General features: G+C 43.7%; 1 protein-coding gene across 4 annotated transcripts in view; it reads right to left on the minus strand.

Annotated features, from left to right (window-relative positions):
• The window catches only part of LOC118388289 (voltage-dependent calcium channel subunit alpha-2/delta-2-like), a 407521-nt gene that overhangs the window by 63303 nt on the left and 320078 nt on the right, over positions 1–24140 (minus strand). For all 4 annotated transcript variants that reach the window (XM_052526555.1, XM_052526554.1, XM_052526556.1 and 1 more), the window contains 2 exons: positions 19688–19819; positions 19524–19581 (listed from right to left, as the gene is read on the minus strand). In XM_052526555.1, the coding sequence (XP_052382515.1) occupies positions 19524–19581; positions 19688–19819 (190 nt within the window). The remainder of the gene's footprint in view (positions 1–19523; positions 19582–19687; positions 19820–24140) is intronic.

Here is a 24140-nt window from a genome sequence, read left to right on the forward strand (position 1 = left end):
TGCAAATATTCATACTGTGACACAGTCATGGTCATAATTTACAATACAGATAAAGGAGCTGCCTTCCCTTTGACTGAACCACTCCCTACAGGAGGGAGAATGGGAGAGGCAGAATGGGAGAGGCAGAATGGGAGAGGCAGAATGGGAGAGGCAGAATGGGAGAGGCAGGCAGGGTGCTGAAAGGGAGGGAAGGAAGCGAGGGAGGGAGCCAGGTGGGAGGGAGCCGGGAGCCAGGTGGGAGGAGGCCGGGAGCCAGGGAGGGAGGGATGGAGCCGGGAGGGAGGAAGGAGGAGGGAGGGAGCCAGGTGGGAGGAAGGAGGTGGGAGGGAGCCAGGTAGGAGGGAGGAGGAGGGAGGGAGCCAGGTGGGAGGGAGGAGGAGGGAGGGAGCCAGGTGGGAGGGAGCCGGGAGGGAGGGAGGGATAGAGTCGGGAGGAAGGAAGGAGGAGGGAGGGAGCCAGGTGGGAGGAAGGAGGAGGGAGGGAGCCAGGTAGGAGGGAGGAGGAGGGAGGGAGCCAGGTGGGAGGGAGGAGGAGGGAGGGAGCCAGGTGGGAGGGAGCCGGGAGGGAGGGAGGGATAGAGTCGGGAGGAAGGAAGGAGGAGGGAGGGAGCCAGGAAGGAGGGAGGAAGGAGAGAGGAAGGGAGCCAACAGGGATGGAAGGAGCCAGGTGGGAGCCTGGAAGGATCCTTGAGGAAGGGAGCTGAGAGGGAGCCGGAAGGAAGCCTGGAGGGATCCTTTAGGAAGGGAGCTGGGAGGGAGCCAGGTGGGAGCCTGGAAGGATCCTTGAGGAAGGGAGCTGGGAGGGAGCCGGGAGTAAGCCTGGAGGGATCCTTTAGGAAGGGAGCTGGGAGGGAGCCAGGTGGGAGCCTGGAGGGATCCTTTAGGAAGAGAGCTGGGAGGGAGGGAGCCAGGTGGAAGCCTGGAGGGATTCTTTAGGAAGGGAGCTGGGAGGGAGGGAGCCAGGTGGGAGCCTGGAGGGATCCTTGAGGAAGGGAGCTGGGAGGGAGGGAGCCAGGTGGGAGCCTGGAGGGATCCTTGAGGAAGGGAGCTGGGAGGGAGGGAGCCAGGTGGGAGCCTGGAGGGATCCTTGAGGAAGGGAGCTGGGAGGGAGGGAGCCGGGAGGGAGGCAAGCCCAGAGTCTCAGCTCCTGTTTGGGATTGACAAGGAGCCATAATATTTACAGAGACGGTAGATTGACTTCTGAGAGATCAATATCTGTTATGACCCTGCATTCCACCCTGAACCTGGGAGGTAATGGGATATCTGCAACACTTGGCTAAGAGAACTTCATGCCTGTCTCTCTATATTTATCTCTAGTCTTCTCTCTCTCTCTCAATTCAATTCAATTCAATTCAAGGGCTTTATTGGCATGGGAAACATGTGTTAACATTGCCAAAGCAAGTGAGGTAGACAACATACAAAGTGAATATATAAAGTGAAAAACAACAAAAATTAACAGTAAACATTACACATACAACAGTTTCAAAACAGTAAAGACATTACAAATGTCATATATATATATATATATATATATATATATATATATATATATATATATATATATATATATATATATATATATACACAATGTACAAATAATTAAAGGACACAAGATAAAATAAATAAGCATAAATATGGGTTGTATTTACAATGGTGTTTGTTCTTCACTGGTTGCCCTTTTCTCGTGGCAACAGGTCACAAATCTTGCTGCTGTGATGGCACACTGTGGAATTTCACCCAGTAGATATGGGAGTTTTTCAAAATTGGATATGTTTTCGAATTCTTTGTGGATCTGTGTGATCTGGGGAAATATGTCTCTCTAATATGGTCATACATTGGGCAGGAGGTTAGGAAGTGCAGCTCAGTTTCCACCTCATTTTGTGGGCAGTGAGCACATAGCCTGTCTTCTCTTGAGAGCCATGTCTGCCTACGGCGGCCTTTCTCAATAGCAAGGCTATGCTCACTGAGTCTGTACATAGTCAAAGCTTTCCTTAATTTTGGGTCAGTCACAGTGGTCAGGTATTCTGCCGCTGTGTACTCTCTGTGTAGGGCCAAATAGCATTCTAGTTTGCTCTGTTTTTTTGTTAATTCTTTCCAATGTGTTAAGTAATTATCTTTTTGTTTTCTCATGATTTGGTTGGGTCTAATTGTGCTGTTGTCCTGGGGCTCTGTAGGGTGTGTTTGTGTTTGTGAACAGAGCCCCAGGACCAGCTTGCTTAGGGACTCTTCTCCAGGTTCATCTCTCTGTTTGTGATGGCTTTGTTATGGAAGGTTTGTGAATCGCTTCCTTTTAGGTGGTTGTAGAATTTAATGGCTCTTTTCTGGATTTTGATAATTAGTGGGTATCGGCCTAATTCTGCTCTGCATGCATTATTTGGTGTTTTACGTTGTACACGGAGGATATTTTTGCAGAATTCTGCGTGCAGAGTCTCAATTTGGTGTTTGTCCCATTTTGTGAAGTCTTGGTTGGTGAGCGGACCCCAGACCTCACAACCATAAAGGGCAATGGGCTCTATGACTGATTCAAGTATTTTTAGCCAAATCCTAATTGGTATGTTGAAATTTATGTTTCTTTTGATGGCATAGAATGCCCTTCTTGCCTTGTCTCTCAGATCGTTCACACCTTTGTGGAAGATACCTGTGGCGCTGATGTTTAGGCCAAGGTATGTATAGTTTTTTGTGTGCTCTAGGGCAACAGTGTCTAGATGGAATTTGTATTTGTGGTCCTGGTGACTGGACCTTTTTTGGAACACCATTATTTTGGTCTTACTGAGATTTACTGTCAGGGCCCAGGTCTGACAGAATCTGTGCATAAGATCTAGGTGCTGCTGTAGGCCCTCCTTGGTTGGTGACAGAAGCACCAGATCATCAGCAAACAGCAGACATTTGACTTCAGATTCTAGCAGGGGGAGGCCGGGTGCTGCAGACTTTTCTAGTGCCCGCGCCAGTTCGTTGATATATATGTTGAAGAGGGTGGGGCTTAAGCTGCATCCCTGTCTAACCCCACGACCCTGTGTGAAGAATTGTGTGTGTTTTTTGCCAATTTTAACCGCACACTTGTTGTTTGTGTACATGGATTTTATAATGTCATATGTTTTACCCCCAACACCACTTTCCATCAGTTTGTATAGCAGACCCTCATGCCAAATTGAGTCGAAGGCTTTTTGAAATCAACAAAGCATGAGAAGACTTTGCCTTTGTTTTGGTTTGTTTGGTTGTCAATTAAGGTGTGCAGGGTGAATACATGGTCTGTTGTACGGTAATTTGGTAAAAAGCCAATTTGGTTGCCCTTTTCTCGTGGCAACAGGTCACAAATCTTGCTGCTGTGATGGCACACTGTGGAATTTCACCCAGTAGATATGGGAGTTTTTCAAAATTGGATATGTTTTCGAATTCTTTGTGGATCTGTGTGATCTGGGGGAAATATGTCTCTCTAATATGGTCATACATTGGGCAGGAGGTTAGGAAGTGCAGCTCAGTTTCCACCTCATTTTGTGGGCAGTGAGCACATAGCCTGTCTTCTCTTGAGAGCCAGGTCTGCCTACGGCGGCCTTTCTCAATAGCAAGGCTATGCTCACTGAGTCTGTACATAGTCAAAGCTTTCCTTAAGTTTGGGTCAGTCACAGTGGTCAGGTATTTTGCCACTGTGTACTCTCTGTTTAGGGCCAAATAGCATTATAGTTTTTGTTAATTCTTTCCAATGTGTAAGTAATTATCTTTTTGTTTTCTCATGAAATTGGGTTGCTGTCCTGGGGCTCTGTTTGTGAACAGAGCCTCTCTCTCTCCCGTTGGCTGATCCCGTTAGTCATGAGGCATACGCCCCCGCCACTCTTCTTACCAGAGAGATGTTTGTTTCTGTCCGCGCGATGCGTGGAGCAACCCGTTGGCTGCACCGCCCTGGATAGCGTCTTCCCAGTAAGCCATGTCTCCGTAAAGCAGAGAACGTTGCAGTCTCTGATGTCCCTCTGGAATACCACCCTTGCTCGGATTTCATCAACCTTGTTGTCGAGAGACTGGACATTGGCAAGAAGAATACTGGGAAGTGGTGCGCGATGTGCCCTTTTTCGGAGTCTGACCAGAACACCGCCGCGTTTCCCTCTTTTTCGTAGTCGTTTCCTTGGGTCGCTGCAAGCGATCCATTCCGTTGTCCTGTTTGTAAGGCAGAACACAGGATCCGCGTCGCGGAAAACATATTCTTGGTCGTACTGATGGTGAGTTGACGCTGATCTTATATTCAGTAGTTCTTCTCGACTGTATGTAATGAAACCTAAGATGACCTGGGGTACTAATGTAAGAAATAACACGTAAAAAAACAAAAAACTGCATAGTTTCCTAGGAACGCGAAGCGAGGCGGCCATCTCAGTCGGCGCCGGAAGTATTACTGTTTCTGTTCACCTGATTTAGAATTCCTCACAATCAAATGTAGACCGCATTATCTTCCAAGAGAATTCTCTTCGATTATAATCACAGCCGTATATATCCCCCCCCAAGCAGACACATCGATGGCTCTGAACGAACTTTATTTAACTCTTTGCAAACTGGAAAACATTTATCCGGAGGCTGCATTCATTGTAGCTGGGGATTTTAACAAAGCCAATCTGAAAACAAGACTCCCTAAATTTTATCAGCATATCGATTGCGCAACCAGGGGTGGTAAAACCTTGGATCATTGTTACTCTAACTTCCGCGACGCATATAAGGCCCTGCCCCGCCCCCTTTCGGAAAAGCTGACCACGACTCCATTTTGCTGATCCCTGCCTACAGGCAGAAATTAAAACAAGAGGCTCCCACGCTGAGGTCTGTCCAACGCTGGTCAGACCAAGCTGACTCTACACTCCAAGACTGCTTCGATCACGTGGACTGGGACATGTTTCGTATTGCGTCAGATGGGAATATTGACGAATACGCTGATTCGGTGTGCGAGTTCATTAGAACGTGCGTCGAAGATGTCGTTCCCATAGCAACGATAAAAACATTCCCTAACCAGAAACCGTGGATTGATGGCAGCATTCGCGTGAAACTGAAAGCGCGAACCACTGCTTTTAATCAGGGCAAGGTGTCTGGCAACATGACTGAATACAAACAGTGCAGCTATTCCCTCCGCAAGGCTATTAAACAAGCTAAGCGTCAGTACAGAGACAAAGTGGAATCTCAATTCAATGGCTCAGACACAAGAGGCATGTGGCAGGGTCTACAGTCAATCACGGACTACAAGATGAAATCCAGCCCAGTCACGGACCAGGATGTCTTGCTCCCAGGCAGACTAAATAACTTTTTGCCCGCTTTGAGGACAATACAGTGCCACTGACACGGCCTGCAACGGAAACATGCGGTCTCTCCTTCACTGCAGCCGAGGTGAGTAAGACATTTAAACGTGTTAACCCTCGCAAGGCTGCAGGCCCAGACGGCATCCCCAGCCGCGCCCTCAGAGCATGCGCAGACCAGCTGGCCGGTGTGTTTACGGACATATTCAATCAATCCCTATACCAGTCTGCTGTTCCCACATGCTTCAAGAGGGCCACCATTGTTCCTGTTCCCAAGAAAGCTAAGGTAACTGAGCTAAACGACTACCGCCCCGTAGCACTCACTTCCGTCATCATGAAGTGCTTTGAGAGACTAGTCAAGGACCATATCACCTCCACCCTACCTGACACCCTAGACCCACTCCAATTTGCTTACCGCCCAAATAGGTCCACAGACGATGCAATCTCAACCACACTGCACACTGCCCTAACCCACCTGGACAAGAGGAATACCTATGTGAGAATGCTGTTCATCGACTACAGCTCGGCATTCAACACCATAGTACCCTCCAAGCTCGTCATCAAGCTCGAGACCCTGGGTCTCGACCCCCCCTGTGCAACTGGGTACTGGACTTCCTGACGGGCCGCCCCCAGGTGGTGAGGGTAGGCAACAACATCTCCTCCCGCTGATCCTCAACACGGGGGCCCCACAAGGGTGCGTTCTGAGCCCTCTCCTGTACTCCCTGTTCACCCACGACTGCGTGGCCACGCACGCCTCCAACTCAATCATCAAGTTTGCGGACGACACAACAGTGGTAGGCTTGATTACCAACAACGACGAGACGGCCTACAGGGAGGAGGTGAGGGCCCTCGGAGTGTGGTGTCAGGAAAATAACCTCACACTCAACGTCAACAAAACTAAGGAGATGATTGTGGACTTCAGGAAACAGCAGAGGGAACACCCCCTATCCACATCGATGGAACAGTAGTGGAGAGGGTAGCTAGTTTTAAGTTCCTCGGCATACACATCACAGACAAACTGAATTGGTCCACTCACACTGACAGCGTCGTGAAGAAGCGCAGCAGCGCCTATTCAACCTCAGGAGGCTGAAGAAATTCGGCTTGTCACCAAAAGCACTCACAAACTTCTACAGATGCACAATCGAGAGCATCCTGGCGGGCTGTATCACCGCCTGGTACGGCAACTGCTCCGCCCTCAACCGTAAGGCTCTCCAGAGGGTAGTGAGGACTGCACAACGCATCACCGGGGGCAAACTACCTGCCCTCCAGGACACCTACACCACCCGTTGTTACAGGAAGGCCATAAAGATCATCAAGGACATCAACCACCCGAACCACTGCCTGTTCACCCCGCTATCATCCAGAAGGCGAGGTCAGTACAGGTGCATCAAAGCTGGGACCGAGAGACTGAAAAACAGCTTCTATCTCAAGGCCATCAGACTGTTAAACAGCCACCACTAACAGTGAGTGAGTGGCTGCTGCCAACACACTGTCATTGACACTGACCCAACTCCAGCCATTTTAATAATGGGAATTGATGGGAATTATGTAAATATATCACTAGCCACTTTAAACAATGCTACCTTATATAATGTTACTTACCCTACATTATTCATCTCATATGCATATGTATATACTGTACTCTACATCATCGACTGCATCCTTATGTAACACATGTATCACTAGCCACTTTAACTATGCCACTTTGTTTACTTTGTCTACACACTCATCTCATATGTATATACTGTACTCGATTCCATCTACTGTATGCTGCTCTGTACCATCACTCATTCATATATCCTTATGTACATGTTCCTTATCCCCTTACACTGTGTATAAGACAGTAGTTTTGGAATTGTTAGTTAGATTACTTGTTGGTTATCACTGCATTGTCGGAACTAGAAGCACAAGCATTTCGCTACACTCGCATTTAACATCTGCTAACCATGTGTATGTGACAAATAAAATTTGATTTGATTTGATTTGATTCTCTCTCTCTCTCTCTCTCACTCTCTCTCTCTCTCTCTCTCTCTCTCTCTCTCTCTCTCTCTCTCTCTCTCTCTCTCTCTCTCTCTCTCTCTCTCTCTCTCTCTCTCTCTTCTCCCTGTCTCTCTCTCTCTCTCTCTCTCTCTCTCTCTCTCTCTCTCTCTCTCTCTCTCTCCGCTCTCCCTCTCTCTCTTCCTCCCTGTCATCTCTCTCCTCTCTCCCTCCCTGTCATCTCTCTCTCCGTTCTCTTTCTCTTTCTCTCTTCCTCCCTGTCATCTCTCTCTCTCTCTCTCTCTCTCTCTCTCTCTCTCTCTCTCTCTCTCTCTCTCTCTCTCTCTCTCTCTCTCTCTCTCTCTCTCTCTCTCTCTCTCTCTCTCTCTCTCTCTCTCTCTCTCTCTCTCTCTCTCTCTCTCTCTCTCTCTCTTCATCCCTGTCATCTCTCTCTCTCTCTCTCTCTCTCTCTCTCCATCTCTCTCTCTCTCTCTCTCTCTCTCTCTCTCTCTCTCTCTCTCTCTCTCTCTCTCTCTCTCTCTCTCTCTCCCTCTCCCTCACTCTCTTCCTCCCTGTCATCTCTCTCTCTCTCTCTCTCTCTCTCTCTCTCTCTCTCTCTCTCTCTCTCTCTCTCTCTCTCTCTCTCTCTCTCTCTCTCGCTCTCCACCTCTCTCGCTCTCTCTCGCTCTCCACCTCTCTCGCTCTCCCATTCTCTTCCCTGACTTCCTTTGATAACCTGAACAGACAATATAATGGTCAAATGTCAATAATTAATGTCAGAGCAATTGGAAACTTTCAAGTGTATTGACTGGACCATTAATTTTCTTGAGGCCGTTAGTGGGGGCAGAGCAGACAGACAGACAGACAGACAGACGGGGGGAGGGAGGGAACGATGGAGGGAGCCCATCTGTGGAAGCACCGAGCAAGTCAGTCTCATTATCTCCCTTTCCCTGATTTCCTCAAAGGGGAAATCATACACACTCATACTCATATACACACACACACGCACACGCACACGCTCACACTCACACTCACACTCACACTCACACACACACACACACACACACACACACACACACACACACACACACACACACACACACACACACACACACACACACACACACACACACAGAGGACCCAAACCGGCACATCTAAAGGTCAGGTCAACCAGCCCTAAACTCATTCCCATAAAGGTGGAGGTCTATTAGGTCACAAACTGTGCATGAAAGCCATCCTTTTATTTCCCTGTGTAAATCACATTTCAGTGTCGGGGGTATGGAGCGTGTTACTGTGATTGCATCTGTGCACTCTATACTGGTATTTATGAGGATATATAACAGCATATCGCTTAGTATTAGGAGAGGAGTTATCGGTCACTGTGGAGGAGTGCTGATGTTTGGGTTTGTGGGGGTGCATGCTTATATGTGTATCTACATGTCCAGGCAGTCTGTGTGTTGGAGTGAGAGGATGTGTGTGTGTGCTATTGATGTGCATGTTTACTCATAAGCAGCAGTCCCTGCGGTTATATCCGCGGGGCAGGTGGGTTTAGGGTCATGAAATACTGTATTTTGTGGAAGAAGAGCGGGTGGGTGGCGGTCATCGATAAAAAAGATGCATTAAAAAATTCATACATTTATAATTCTTGTGCTATTCATATCTATAGGCTACAGTGAGGTTTTTTGTTCATCATTTTGATCTGGTGTTAGTGCGTAGCCTAAGCTTCAGGGCCCAACTGTAGCGCGCCAAATACACGGCAATCACCAAATGCTTTCCAGAACTTGGGCAGAAAAGTTCATATCAATCCACTGAGGCAAAAAGGACAATGTCAGAGTTTAATTCAATAAGAGAAAATCGACTAAATGAAAAGTGGAAATGAAATAAAATGGAGGGACAGAACAGTAATGTAATTTTTGTGAAAGATTTTGTGAAGTGGTAAAAGAAATGAAAGCAGTTATGTTACGTGCGATGATTGTGAGGTGCTATACAAATTCAAGAGTCGTAAGACGGGGGGAACTGTAGCCTACTGTTCAGATGGGTTAAATGGAATAGTAGCCTAACTGAAATCTGGACACTGGCTGTAGGTCTATAACCTCTCACATAGTCTAATATAACATTAACTCCTGCACAATTAAGCATTTCTTGCAGTAAAATGATACTCCACATGTACATTTTGACTCATGAACAGGAGTGGAGAAATATGATTTATTTCAGAATCTTGAGAGAATGAATGCACAGTTAGGGATCATCTGTAAAGGTACTATCTTTATCAGCAACATAAAAGCTGACATTATTTCAACCACATAAAATATGCATCCAGGCCGAACTGAAATCTTATCAGAAATATGTTAGGTGCTTTTCATTGCTTTGTATTTCCTTGAAACTGATGTCATTTGAACATTTTGCACAGAAAATGTTACTGATTTTCTTTTGTTATTGCATTTCCTCACCGGTCCCTAAACATCTGCAGTGCAAGAAAAGTTGAGATAAATGAGAAAACTTTACTGATGTCAACTAGATTGAAGCATTCATCGATTTATGACATTATTCGGGTGATCAAGGGTTTATTTAGTCTTCTAGGGAAGTAATGACAGAAGAAAGGCTGCATGTATCTAATTATAGATATGTTGACTACCATGGTCTCCCGAGTGGTGCAGTGGTCTAAGGCACTGCATCACAGTTGTTAACTGTGACACTAGAGATCCTGGTTCAAATCCATGTTGATGGCTATGTCGAAACTGTCTGTGACCGGGAGACCCATGGGATGGCACACAGTTGTCCGGGTGAGGGGAGGGTTTTGCTGGCAGGGATGTCCTTACCCCATCGTGCTCTAGCGACTCCTGTGTCGTGCTGGGCGCATGCACACTGACACGGTTGCCAGGTGTATGGTGTTTCCTCTGACACATTGGTGTGGCTAGGTTAAGCGTGCATTGTGTCAAGAAGTAGTGCAGCTTGGTTGTGTTTTGGGGGACGCAAGGCTCTTGACCTTTGCCTCTCCCGAATCCGTATGCGAGTTACAGCGGCAAGACAATAATTACCAATTGGATACCACGAAAAAGGGGTCAAAAGTAAAAAATGAATAAGAAGAGATGTTGACTAGCCAACCAAAAGGTTGGAAATTATACGCTTAAAAAAGTTATACGCTTAAAAATCAACTGTCTGACTGTACGGTACATGTTCTATTGGCCTATTTTCAGGTTAGGGTTGGGGCATCAGGGCATCACCTTTATCACAAATAGTTGGGTGTTTGCAGATGGGTAGTTAGCAATTGCGGGCAGGTGAGGGTGAAGAAACAGCTGAGTGCATATGTGACTAGTTTCAGGAACTAGGCATATGTCACGTGTCACTACTTCACAGGAAAGCCATTTGAATACAAACTTGTACTTTAAAAAAAATCAAAATGCATTTTTGGGCAGAAATGCCTTCTGAAACATGTGAACTTTCATGTGCCTTAAAAACAAACGTATATGCCACCTGTAAATACGAATAAAATCGTTAAATTACAGAGCCTAATTAGTTTAGCCATGGAAAAAGTCCAACCAACCTTCCCGCTAGCCATGATTGGCTGAGATAATGAGTGGGCTGGACATGCCAAGAGATGAGTTCATATTGGTCTACTATGTAGAAGCTTCTGTCTATAATATACTGTAAGCTGGTCAGTATGTATAGGTAATCCTTTCTAACGTATCTTTTTTGAATGATATCATGTAGTAGAATTGCAAAAGTGTTGCTCTCCACTTTCTGGAGGACCACGTTTTGAAATCAGTGAAATTAGAGTATAATAGCTGAGAAGATGGAGACACTTCTGCCGTTTGATTGCAAATGTGCAGACGGAGTCGAAAAGAGAACACACAGAAGGCTGTTGTATAAAACACCTGACTCCGGATTACATCTTCAAACTAAGGGCAACCATGGCATCTGTGACAGAGAGGGAGAAGCATCCATCCATGTAAAATAGTCAAGTTAGCTACATTTTCATAAATTACACCTTAAGTTAGCTAGCTAGCTAACATTAGCTGGTAACTATTTCAATACAATGTTTATAATGTCAGTGCGACAACTGTCGATAAATGTAGCTGGTAATTCCGATTTCAGAGCACATTTCAGAGCACTTTCGTCTGAGTGTGCCAGAGCGCAGAATAACTGATGCATTTATGAACGCTCAACACCCGTTGAATATGGCCAGTGTCAGTAAACGTTGGCAAAAAAGCGTAATTAAATTGTTGCCAACAACACATTTGCAGTCACCAAAGCTGTGCATAACATAAAAACAGCCTAACCAGCTGCTCCAGGGGGAGTGAAATGAGCTGTTCTCTCTTTTGTCTCTGGAAGTAGCTAGAAAGCTAGCCAACATTAGCCAGTTAGCTTCGGTGCTTGACTGCTGTTGTTAAGTCAGAACGCTCGGATCAACTCTACTTTTCGTCCAGAGCGTCCAGTGTGCACTCTGAAAGCTCTGAGAGTGAAATGCTCTGAATTTACGAACAGCCAATCTGACATTGCCCAGAGCACACTCTGGCACTCCAGATTAAATTTACGAACACCTGTAGTATAAAGCAGCATTTAGTCTTAAAATCTTTGGTTGTTTAGTACATAGCCTCACATGTGAACCCTTAAATAGATGGGTGGGGCTACAGCTTAAGAGGGTGTGAACGATGCTGAATGGGTGTAGACAGTTCTCTGCTGCCAATGGCTGAAATGAATTGCAAAAATCACTGAAGTCTTATATCTCCCTCATTAACTTAAAGCATAAGCTGTCAGTTTACCAGTCATTGCACCTGTACACAGCCCATGTGTAAATAGCCCACCCAACTACCTCATCCCCATATTGTTATTTTTATTTTTTTCTCCTTTGCACCCCAGTTTCTCTACTTGCACATTCACCTTCTGCACATCTATCACTCCAGTGTTTAATTGCTAAAATGAAATTATTTCGCCACTATGGCCTATTTATTGCCTTACCTCCCTAATCTTACTACATTTGCACACACAGTATATAGATTATTCTAATGTGTTATTGACTGTATATTTGTTGTGTAACTCTGTGTTTATGTCGCACTGCTTTGTTTTATCTTGGCCAGGTCGCAGTTGTAAATGAAAACTTGTTCTCAACTGGCCTACCTGGTTAAATAAAGGTAAAATATATATATTTTTTAAAGACAAAGAAGAGCTCTCCAGTAGGTACCAAAATATTCAGGGAACATTTTCTCAAAAAAGAGGTTACAAGTTTATCAACTTTCAAAGTAGAATTACTTTCCCATTGTTCGATAGGTGTAGTGAATGATATATAATTTTCTAGCTCTGAGTCTTTACTTTTTATTTTTTTATTTCACCTTTATTTAACCAGGTAGGCTAGTTGAGAACAAGTTCTCATTTGCAACTGCGACCTGGCCAAGATAAAGCATAGCAGTGTGAACAGACAACACAGAGTTACACATGGAGTAAACAATTAACAAGTCAATAACACAGTAGAAAAAAAGGGGAGTCTATATACATTGTGTGCAAAAGACATGAGAAGGTAGGCGATTAATTACAATTTTGCAGATTAACACTGGAGTGATAAATGATCAGATGGTCATGTACAGGTAGAGATATTGGTGTGCAAAAGAGCAGAAAAGTAAATAAATAAAAACAGTATGGGGATTTACTTTTATCCAATGTAAAAAACACAATTTCGAATTTTGCTAAGACCAAAATGAGCCGGTCGGTCACGTATGTGTGTCTGTGTATGTGTTGTTTAACCATTATGTGCTACCCTTATTCCCTTGAAAGGTCTATTGCTGACACCTAACACACACGTGATTGGTTTACCTAATCCAATGGGCTATCTTTCAGCCCCCTGTGATTGGCTGACCCCTCAAGAGAGTGTCACAACCGGACGCAGCGTTAGACCATAATCATACAAGCTTGACCTGACACATCATGGCACTCCCTGCCACGGTAACGCCTCTGAAGGCTGCATGGGCACAGGTTGCTAGGCAACATGCCACAGGAGCTTTCAGATAGGATGGATGGACAGTCGGAGACCAACAGGCAGAGAGGAGAAACATGGGAGAAATGGCAGTGACAAACATGGAGAACCAGGGGGTGACATGGTGCTCTTCCGTGGAAAACATCCCTCTCTTTCTACCCCTGTCTGAATCCAAAATCCCTTCCTTTCTCACAGCTCTCTCTCTTTCTCTCTTCAATTCTTTCTGCCTCAAGGAAGACTCTTATCATGTGCAAGTGGTTGTCATATCGTATGTTGGAGACGAATGTACATGTACTGAGAAAAACAAGGACATGATCCTCCTTTCAACATGTAAGCGATGTACTGCATCACGCTAACACAAACAACCTAATTAAAAACAACCTAGTAAAAAACACTGTTATTTTGGATGCAGTATTTGCCACATAATGCAGTTAAACTGCACTCTGACTGCAATCTTTTTTTCGTAAGGGAAACCCTGCTCTAGGTTGTTCATATTGATATAAATACACTGCACCTTTACTGTCACGCCCTGGCCTTAGTATTCTGTGTTTTTCTTTATTATGTTGGTTAGGCCAGGGTGTGACATGGGTGATTTATGTGTTTGTCTTGTCTAGGGGTTTTGTAGTCTATGGGGTTGTGTTCAGTTGAGTGTTCTAGGTAAGTCTATGGTTGCCTAGAGTGGTTCTCAATCAGAGGCAGGTGTTTATCGTTGTCTCTGATTGGGAACCATATTTAGGCAGCCATATTCTTTAGGTATCTTGTGGGTGATTGTTTCCTGTCTCTGCGTTCTCTGCACCAGTTAGGACTGTTTCGGTTTTGCCGTGTTTTTGTATAGTGTTCACGGTTTTCATCTTTCATTAAAGATGTTTATAAATAACCACGCTGCATTTTGGTCCTCCTCTCCTTCCCAGGAAGAAAATTGTTACATTTACTTCTGACTACCTCATCCCAATTACTGTATTTATTTATTTATCTTGCTCCTTTGCACCCCAGTATCTCTACTTGCACATTCATCTTCTGTACATTTATCACTCCAGTGTTGAATTGGTATATTGTAAAGTATACCTATTGGTTTACTTTGCCACCATGGCCTATTTATTGCCTTTACCTCCCTTATCTTACCTCATTTGCACACACTGTATATATACTTTTTCTACTGTATTATTGACTGTATGTTTGTTTATTCCATGTGTAACTATGTGTTGTATGTGTCATACTGTTTTGCTTTATCTTGGCCAGGTCACTGCTGTAAATGAGAACTTGTTCTCAACTAGCCTACCTGGTTAAATAAAGGTGAAAAAATAAATAAATACAAACTTGACAAATACATCTACTTGACAAAAAGTTTAGTTCAGCTTAGCATTAGCTTCTCCCTCACCTTCAACTCAGTCTCACCTTTGAGTAGCTTTTATATGTGTGTGTAACTGTTTGTAATAGCATGTTAATATGGGTGTGTAATGAGGCATATTCTTAGTCTCACGACTGACACTAAATTCTTCCGCTGCTCTATTGTTCGCAACAAACTTTAGTCTGAGACTACCATCATTGAAGTGATTTGTGGTGATGAGGAGCGCGATAGGCGTTGTACAAAACAAAGTAATCAGTGGTTGGATCATCTCTAACCAAATCAGACTATCAAAGCCAAAGCCACATTTTCAAAAACGCCTCTTTATCCATTTGTGTTCTGGCTATGGCACAATCCATCGGTTTCTGGACAAATCAGACCATACATAGACCATACTCTATTTTGTTTATATTGATATAAATACATTGCTTCTTTACCTGACAAATAAACCTAGAGTCTACTGTACGTATGTTACTCCTATACAGTGGGAGTTTGTTGTTTGTCTCAGTGCATTGCCGTCCTGCCCATCCAACACCCCTGGCCAACCCCTGGCCTTACCTGAAACAGCCAACCAGGCATAGTTGGAGATGGACACAGAGAGACAGCCAGGGACAGAAACCACCATCAACTCTAATCAACGTGGCCGTCATGATTATGTCCAAGGTGCTTTAATCTGTGCCCAGGCAACAGGCAACTATTCCACAGAGCGACTATGACAGGTGGAGGCAGGATGGAGGGATGGAGGGGTGAGGGGGGGCTGTTTGGCCGCACACATGCCTGTGCTGTCGAAAACGTCAAACTGGCATCCTCTCTGAACCCTGGCCCTAGCAGAGATCTGAGACACAGTAGGGATTCACACGCCAAATGGCAGGTGAACACTTAACACAACACAGTAGGGATTCACAAGCCAAATGGCAGGTGAACACTTAACACAACACAGTAGTGATTCACAAGCGAAATGGCAGGTGAACACTTAACACAACACAGTAGGGATTCACAAGCCAAATGGCAGGTGAACACTTAACACAACACAGTAGTGATTCACAAGCCAAATGGCAGGTGGTGAACAGCCAAATTAACACAGTGACACAGCCAAATAGTGATTCACACAGTAGTGCCAAATGGCAGGTGAACACTTAACACAACACAGTAGTGATTCACAAGCCAAATGGCAGGTGAACAGCCAAATGGCAGGTGAAACACAACACAGTAGTGATTCACAAGCCAAATGGCAGGTGAACACTTAACACAACACAGTAGTGATTCACAAGCCAAATGGCAGGTGAACACTTAACACAACACAGTAGGGATTCACAAGCCAAATGGCAGGTGAACACTTAACACAACACAGTAGTGATTCACAAGCCAAATGGCAGGTGAACACTTAACACAACACAGTAGTGATTCACAAGCCAAATGGCAGGTGAACACTTAACACAACACAGTAGTGATTCACAAGCCAAATGGCAGGTGAACACTTAACACAACACAGTAGTGATTCACAAGCCAAATGGCAGGTGAACACAACACAACACAGTAGGGATTCACACGCCAAATGGCAGGTGAACACTTAACACAACACAGTAGTGATTCACAAGCCAAATGGCAGGTGAACACAACACAACACAGTAGTGATTCACAAGCCAAATGGCAGGTGAACACTTAACACAACACAGTAGGGATTCACACGCCAAATGGCAGGTGAACACAACACAACACAGTAGTGATTCACAAGCCAAATGGTAGGTGAACACAACACAACACAGCAATGCTACTATTCCATATCTTATTTGCCACTTGGCTGTGGTCATTGAAGAGAATAAATTCTCTGTGGTAACTCACTGAGGTAAATAGGGGTTAGATAATGGTTTAACCTCAACGGCCTGCAACAAAGGACAGCACTATTCTATTAAACTCATGGAATCCATTTTTATGTCTCCAGTATGAAGGAAGTTAGAGGTAGTTTTGCGAGCCAAAGCCAGCAGGAACACAATATAGGATTGATTACATTAGATTTCCCACTACAAGACAATGACAGAGTTCTAATTCCAAATATTTAAATATGTGGTGCTTGACTATTTGATACCAGAATATCTGGCATTCTATAGAATGTGCATCAGGAACAATAAAATGTCTTTATAATACATATTGCTTTAATTCATTGAGATGTTGCAAGTGTATTGGAAGCATATACTATTTGAACCATTCATATCAAACCAGATAATGTTATTGTCCTCAGATTGAATAACATATCCTAGAATAAAGCAGGATTCTGTAGAAAAGAAACATTAAACCACAGCAAATTCTCCAGTGCTAAATCAACACTGACAGTCTTACATTTAACACTGGGCCAGTGTCTATACGGAGCCACACTTTTGAGTGTTAAATGAACACTGCTTAGTGCTGACGCTGTTAAACTTTGTCAGTGTTAGGGAATTAACACTTTCAGTGTTATGAAATTACACCTGATATAGTATTTTTAACACTAGGAAGTGTATGTAGTTTACACCAATGGTGTTATTCAATTATCAAGTGGTCCGTATCTCTTGACAAGGTCATTCGGAGAAGAAAATCAACCTATACGCTGACTCGGTGAGTGCGTTTATAAAGAAGTGCACTGGAGATGTTGTACCCACTGTGACTATTAAAACCTGCCCTAAACCGTGGATAGACGGCAGCATAATTGCAAAACTGAAAGTGTGATCCAAACTATCTGCTCTCCTTGACACCTACAGCACCCGATGTCACAGGAAGGCCAAAAAGATCATCAAGGACATCAAGAACCTGAGCCACTGCCTGTTCACACCACTCCCATCCAGAAGGTGAGGTCAGTACAGGTGCATCAAAGCTGGGACCGAGAGACTTAAAAACAGCTTCTATCTCAAGGCCATCCGACTGCTAAACAGCAATCACTAACTCAGAGAGGCTGCTGCCTACATTGAGACCCAATCGCTGGCCACTTTAATAAATGGATCACTAGTCCCTTTATACAATGCCACTCTAAATAATGGAACTTTAATAATGTTTACATATCTTACATTCCTCATATCACATGTATATACTGTATTTTATACCATCTATTGCACCTTGCCTATGCCACTCGGACATCGCTCATCCATATACTTACGTACATGTTCTCTTTCACCCCTTTAGATTTGTGTGTATTAGGTAGTTGAGGAATTGTTAGATTACTTGTTGGATATTACTGCACTGTCAGAACTAGAAGCATTTCGCTACACTCACATTAACATCTGCTCTCCATGTGTATATGACAACTAAAATTAGATTTCAGTGTTGGGTTAAGGACATTACAATAATATTTCAATATTTACAAGTCTTTGCCACATGCTCTTATGTACGCATTTATAAAGACTTCAAAACTGTCAGCAGACATGCTCAAACTTTAATGAACATAACCATAGACCACTTAAACTTTTACAACATTTCCACTCATGGGTGGCCAAAAATACCTAATTGAAAGCCACACCCCCACTAAGCCACCTCTTCAATATGATTTCCCTGTGTGCCTTGCCTTTTCGAGTGAATTGGAGAGTTACCACTGATGATGAGAATGGCGCCGGAGGGAATGGCAGTTATTTTACGGGCTCCTGACCAGTTGTGCTATTTTGTATATTTTTGTGTTGATCTTCTTTTGTTTACAATGTTTCCACTATCGTTTTCTATGACCAAAAAGAGCTTCTAGACATCAACAGCTATCACTAACTTCGATTTGGTCAATGACTTCTACTTCAATGAATCGGAGGTGAAAGACATATTGATTATCCTGGACCATAAAACCTAGCGGTCAAACAGGGAAATGGTTCCAATCATTTTCCCACCTTTCATTTTCCCATAGGGGATTTTTGAAATACTTAAAATAAGGGTTTAGTGTAGGCTTATCCTGGCATGACGTTTTGAAAACTGTGTAAATCTCTCTAGGACAAGGTGACTTTTATCAATATATTTGCCTGTATTTAACCCCCCAAAAATTAAATGGTAATTAGCTGCAAATGTGGCTATTATAAAGAACTACAAATGACATGATGATCTGGATGAGACTGCTGAATTGAGGCAAAGGTAAGAATCTCTGGATTAACTATCTAATGTAAGCTAAATGTAGTAATAAATTGCCTAATTTCTTTAAATGGACAATTCTGTGAACTTGTGCAAGTTTAAAATTGACACAATACCTGTTAGCAAAGGTGTCAGCTGGAGATGACGTGCAGGAGCTTTCAGGGATTTGTAGTTTTGCATGATGCCTACTTGAACCCTAATTAGCATTTACAAATATGAGCGTAAATAGAGCCAAATAAAAATAAAAGTCACCATGTCCGAGAGAGTTTTACACAGTTAACAAAACGTCAAGCCAGGGTAAGCCTACACGAAACACAGCCTTTATTTTCAGTGTTTCTAAAATCCCTTATGGGAAAAGAAATGGTGGAAAAACGATTGAAAACATTTCCCTGTTTATCCACTAGGTTTTAGTGGGTATTATGACAACTCCACTTTGAGGCTCTATAGAGGCCGATGCGCAGGCACCCTGGTGAGACTACAGAAGCAAAATTTGAAAATCTACTCTTCTATTGGCGAAAACGAACTAACTGATTGGATTAGTTTAGAAAAATGTATGCTATTTATCTTTGTGTAGCATAAGATGAATCAATCAATGCAAAAACAATCACATGCAAAAACACAGATATTAAAAACAATCCCAAAAAATCTACCTGCAGTAGAGCATGCTGGGAAATATGATAAAAATGGGCGTAGTTTTGATGAGACTGTTTTACTGTTTTACTGTTTTACTCTCCACAGTGTAAAACAAGAACTCTGCTTGTAAACACCAACACTGAGTGGGTAGTTTTACATCACTGAGTGCTAATTTAACTCATACAGAGTAAATTGAATTGCTGAATCAACACTAGAAATGGAACACTGAAAATTCAACACCGATCAATTTGCAGTGTACCCACCATGGCCGCCTGCGGACGTCATACAGGTCAATCTTATTGGGTGCTCTCCATGGAGTGGCTGGGGAAAGGAAGAAAAGTAAAACATCATTCTGAACATCAGCTTCATCTTTTTTATTTATAGTTCAAGTTGATAATACCCTTATTAATAACGATCCGGGACCTACCTGGGTAATATCTTGTGACCCCCGTGGCGCTGCCGAACACCTGCCAGCGCAGAGAGCTGTCCTCCCGGCGGTTATCAATGAAAACCCTCTCCAGAGCCTGGGTCCAGTTCAGCTCATTCAGGATGACTGGTGCTGCAGGACAGGATGAGAGGAGAGGAGGACACACTGTCAGCATAGTGTGTACAGTACAGCACAATCAACATGGCAATGACCACACTAGCACTGAGGGTTGAGAAGATCACATGCTTATACTGGGTGTTCAGAATAATAAATAAGTAATCAAAGACAATATGATGTCCTACAGGCCCTAGTTTTGTCACACCTGGACTACTGTCCAGTCGTGTGGTCAGGTGCCACAAAGAAGGAAAATTACAATTGGTCCAGAACAGGGCAAAACGGTTGGCCCTTAAATGTACACTGAGACCTAACATTAATAATATGCATGTCAATCTCTCCTGGCTCAAAGTAGAGAAGAGATTGACGTCATCAATAGAGATTGATGTCATTACTAGAACTAGTAACATGTTGAATGCACCGAAATGCCTGTTTAAACTACCAGCACATAGCTCAGACCCATGCATACCCCACAAGACATGCCACCAGAGGTCCCTTCACAGTCCCCAAGTCCAGAACAGACTACGGGAGGCACACAGTACTAAACAGAGACATGATTACATGGAACTCTATTCCACATCAGGTTTTTAATTTGTTTTATTTCACCTTTATTTAACCCAAGTCCAGAACAGACTACGGGAGGCGCACAGTACTAAACAGAGACATGATTACATGGAACTCTATTCCACATCAGGTTTTTATTTTTTTTTATTTCACCTTTATTTAACCAGGTAGGCTAGTTGAGAACAAGTTCTCATTTACAAATGCAACCTAAATATAAAGCAAAGCAGTGCAACACAAACAACAACACAGAGTTACACGTGGAATAAACAAACATAAAGTCAATAATAGAATTGAAAAAGTCTATATACAGTGTGTGCAAATGAGGTAGGATAAGGGAGTTAAGGCAATAAATAGGCCATAGTGGCGAAATAATTACAATATAGAAATTAAACACTGCAGTGATAGATGTGCAGAAGATGAGTGTGCAAGTGGAGATACTGGGGTGCAAAGGAGCAAAATAAATAAAATAAATAACAGTATGGGGATAAGGTAGTTGGATGGGCTATTTACAGATGTGCTATGTATAGGTAGCTGTGATCTGTGAGCTGCTCTGACAGCTGGTGCTTAAAGTTAGTGAGGGAGATATGAGTCTCCAGCTTCAGTGATTTTTGCAGTTCGTTCCAGTCACTGAAAGCAGAGAACTGGAAGGAAAGGAGGCCAAATAGGAATAGGCTTTGGGGGTGGCCAGTGAAATATACCTGCTGGAGTGCGTGCTAGGAGTGGGTGCTGCTATGGTGACCAATGAGCTGAGATAAGGCGGGGCTTTACCTTGCAAAGACTTATAGATGACCTGGAGCCGGTGGGTTTGGCGATGAATATGAAGCGAGGGCCAGCCAACGAGAGCATACAGGTCACAGTGGTGGGTAGTATATGGGGCTTTGGTGACAAAACGGATGGCACTGTGATAGACTGCATCCAATTTGCTGAGTAGAGTGTTGGCGGCTATTTTGTAAATGACATCGCCAAAGTCAAGGATCGGTAGGATATTCAGTTTTACGAGGGTATGTTTGGCAGCATGAGTGAAGGATGCTTTGTTGCAAAATAGGAAGCCGATTCTAGATTTAATTTTGGATTGGAGATGCTTAATGTGAGTCTGGAAGGAGAGTTTACATTCTTACCAGACATCTAGGTATTTGTAGTTGTCCACATATTCTAAGTCAGAACCGTACAGAGTAGTGATGCTGGACAGGCAGGCAGGTGTCATGATGTTGGCCTGGGGGTAGGTTTATGACCGTCATAAATACCTCTTTCATCCCTTTTTCCTCTCTCTACCCTACTGATGTTACATTTGCAAAATCCTTGGTTAACATAGAGATTCTGGGAACATCAGAAGGTGGGGGGAAATGAACTATATTCTGGTAATCCGACCATGCGGTGGTACTTAATGAATATGATGTCAGTTCGGTTGTCATCTGAGACATTCTCATCAATGATAAGATGACATAAACTCTACAGTGGAAAGTCTACACATCATAGTTATCGGATTCACATGGAATAGTGGTTCAATTTAAATGTTTACTACTTTGTATCCTGTGAGTGCTATAATGCCCCTCTCCTAACACTCCCGCCCGCCCCACCCAATTCCTCATCTCCCCATTACTTGTGATCTGCTACCATATAAAAGGCTTTCAGTTCTTTACCCAATACCTGTCCTGTTATTTATCTCTAACTTTGCATCCTGTGCATTCCACCAACCCCCCTGCAACAGAGAAAGGCTTTCAGTTACTGTTTAATAGCTGAGCTGGAGTCAGAAGATGGGGCACGCAATCAGAGGTTTAATGGGCTCTTGATTAAAGGAGAAACAGGACGAGGCGCTGAGCTGAGCATAACTTCACTGGCTTTCCTGATTTAATTACTCAGTCAACCACAGCCAGATAAGCCGCTGAACCACCAAGTCCAGCCTTCTCCCCTTCTCGTTTGAATTTCACACAAATAAACAATCATTATCCACTTTTCCCATGATTTTCAATTACTGCTCCGAGTTGCTGACGAACTGTCAGTTTAGAGAGAGAGAGAAGGGGCTCGATCTGCCCTCACCCCCACCCTTGCCCTCACTCCCACCCTCGCCACGACCTGCCCCCACCCTCACCCCAACCCTCACTCCCAGCCTCGCCCTGACCTGCCCCACTCTTCACCCTCGCCCTCGCCCCCTCCCTTACCATTACCCGACCTGCCCTCACCTTCACCCTTGACCTCACCCCCGCCCTGACCCTCGCCTCGACCTGCTTGCTTGCAAGCATGGCCCTTGCGCACTTTGTGGCATGGCCCTTGAGGACTTTGTGAGGCTCATTTTTCTAAGAAACAGGCCTCTCTCTGAAATCTGGAAAAGGTGAAACTGTGGATGCTCTCCAGGCCATGGTACTCCAGCAATCATCCCTAGCAGCAGATCCCTAATGGAACCTGACATTATATCAGACACAATAAACGATTTCATTTGCTGCTCTTCATTAGTGCGTATATATATATATACACACACAGACACAGACACAGACACACACGCACGCACGCACGCACGCACGCACACACACACACACACACACACACACACACACACACACACACACACACACACACACACACACACACACACACACACACACACACACACACACACACACACACACACACACACACACACTTACGTACTTCAAGGTGCCGGGAACGTGGCACAGGCTCTGATGAACAGCGATCAAAATGTATCTTTGCCTTCTTAGTGCTGAGCGATTACTGCTTTTTGAAGTCTGTTCAGTTTCGGTTCGATTATTAAAAAATAATCAAGGTTTTCCATTTCGGTTTAGATTATTTGGGTTGAATGCTGTAACAACACAGAATAAAACAATTACTAAAAGTCCCATGACGGTAGTGACTGGCCATTACTGCTTATCACTTATTAACTATCATTTATTCACATTACCTTACTTTAATATAATATTTCAGTTGTTGTGTATATTACATTTTATTTATTTGATGACTTTACTATTTCAGTCATCTCATCTCTATAGATCTGCTGCCTATTCTGTCTAACAAAAAGTTCTTCAAAGTAAATAAGGCATAGTTTTATGACTGCTGAATACCAACTATCAATCACTTAGATCATGTATTTTCAGGTAGAGATACCTTGCAAAGCAACAGCTGCATTCTATATCGCCTCACGATCCCGCATTCCTGTCTCTCTTCTGAAGCAGGTGTAAAAGAAACACAGACCTGACAACTAGATGCGCAATGGATAATGGTCATTGTAGCAAATTACCACATTTGATGCACTAAATTACGAAGAATTAATGGCCTGTTGGAAACTACAACTCCCTGCAACATATCACAGATCCGATTTATCTCTAGAAGAAGAAAAGCAAATACAAAGTGGAATTCAAATAATTTCACCTGTCAGTCAATTAGTTGTAAAAAAATGAAAAATAAACTACATTTTGGTTAATCACACAGCACAACTTAATCTTAATCCAGCATTATAGAAGGCTGCTAATTTACACACAGACAGACACGTCTGGTCTGATATATTACAGGCGGGAATACAAACGATCCCACATAACAAATACATTTGGGATGATAGAACTAGCTATTAAATGGATAAGGCCTTAGAAGAAGTAATAACCATTATTATCGTCATCATCTTCATGAAGATCTTTTTACCGTTCCTCTGAAGAGTGGCCAAGAGATCTAACTGCACCCTGCTGGTAATAGAAAATACATTCTCCATACAATAGAACCAGCAACACAGTGGTGGTAATATAATCTATATTCTCCATAAAATAGAACC

Source organism: Oncorhynchus keta, chromosome 10 (assembly GCF_023373465.1).
Source record: "Oncorhynchus keta strain PuntledgeMale-10-30-2019 chromosome 10, Oket_V2, whole genome shotgun sequence".
Classification (NCBI taxonomy): Eukaryota; Metazoa; Chordata; class Actinopteri; order Salmoniformes; family Salmonidae; genus Oncorhynchus; species Oncorhynchus keta.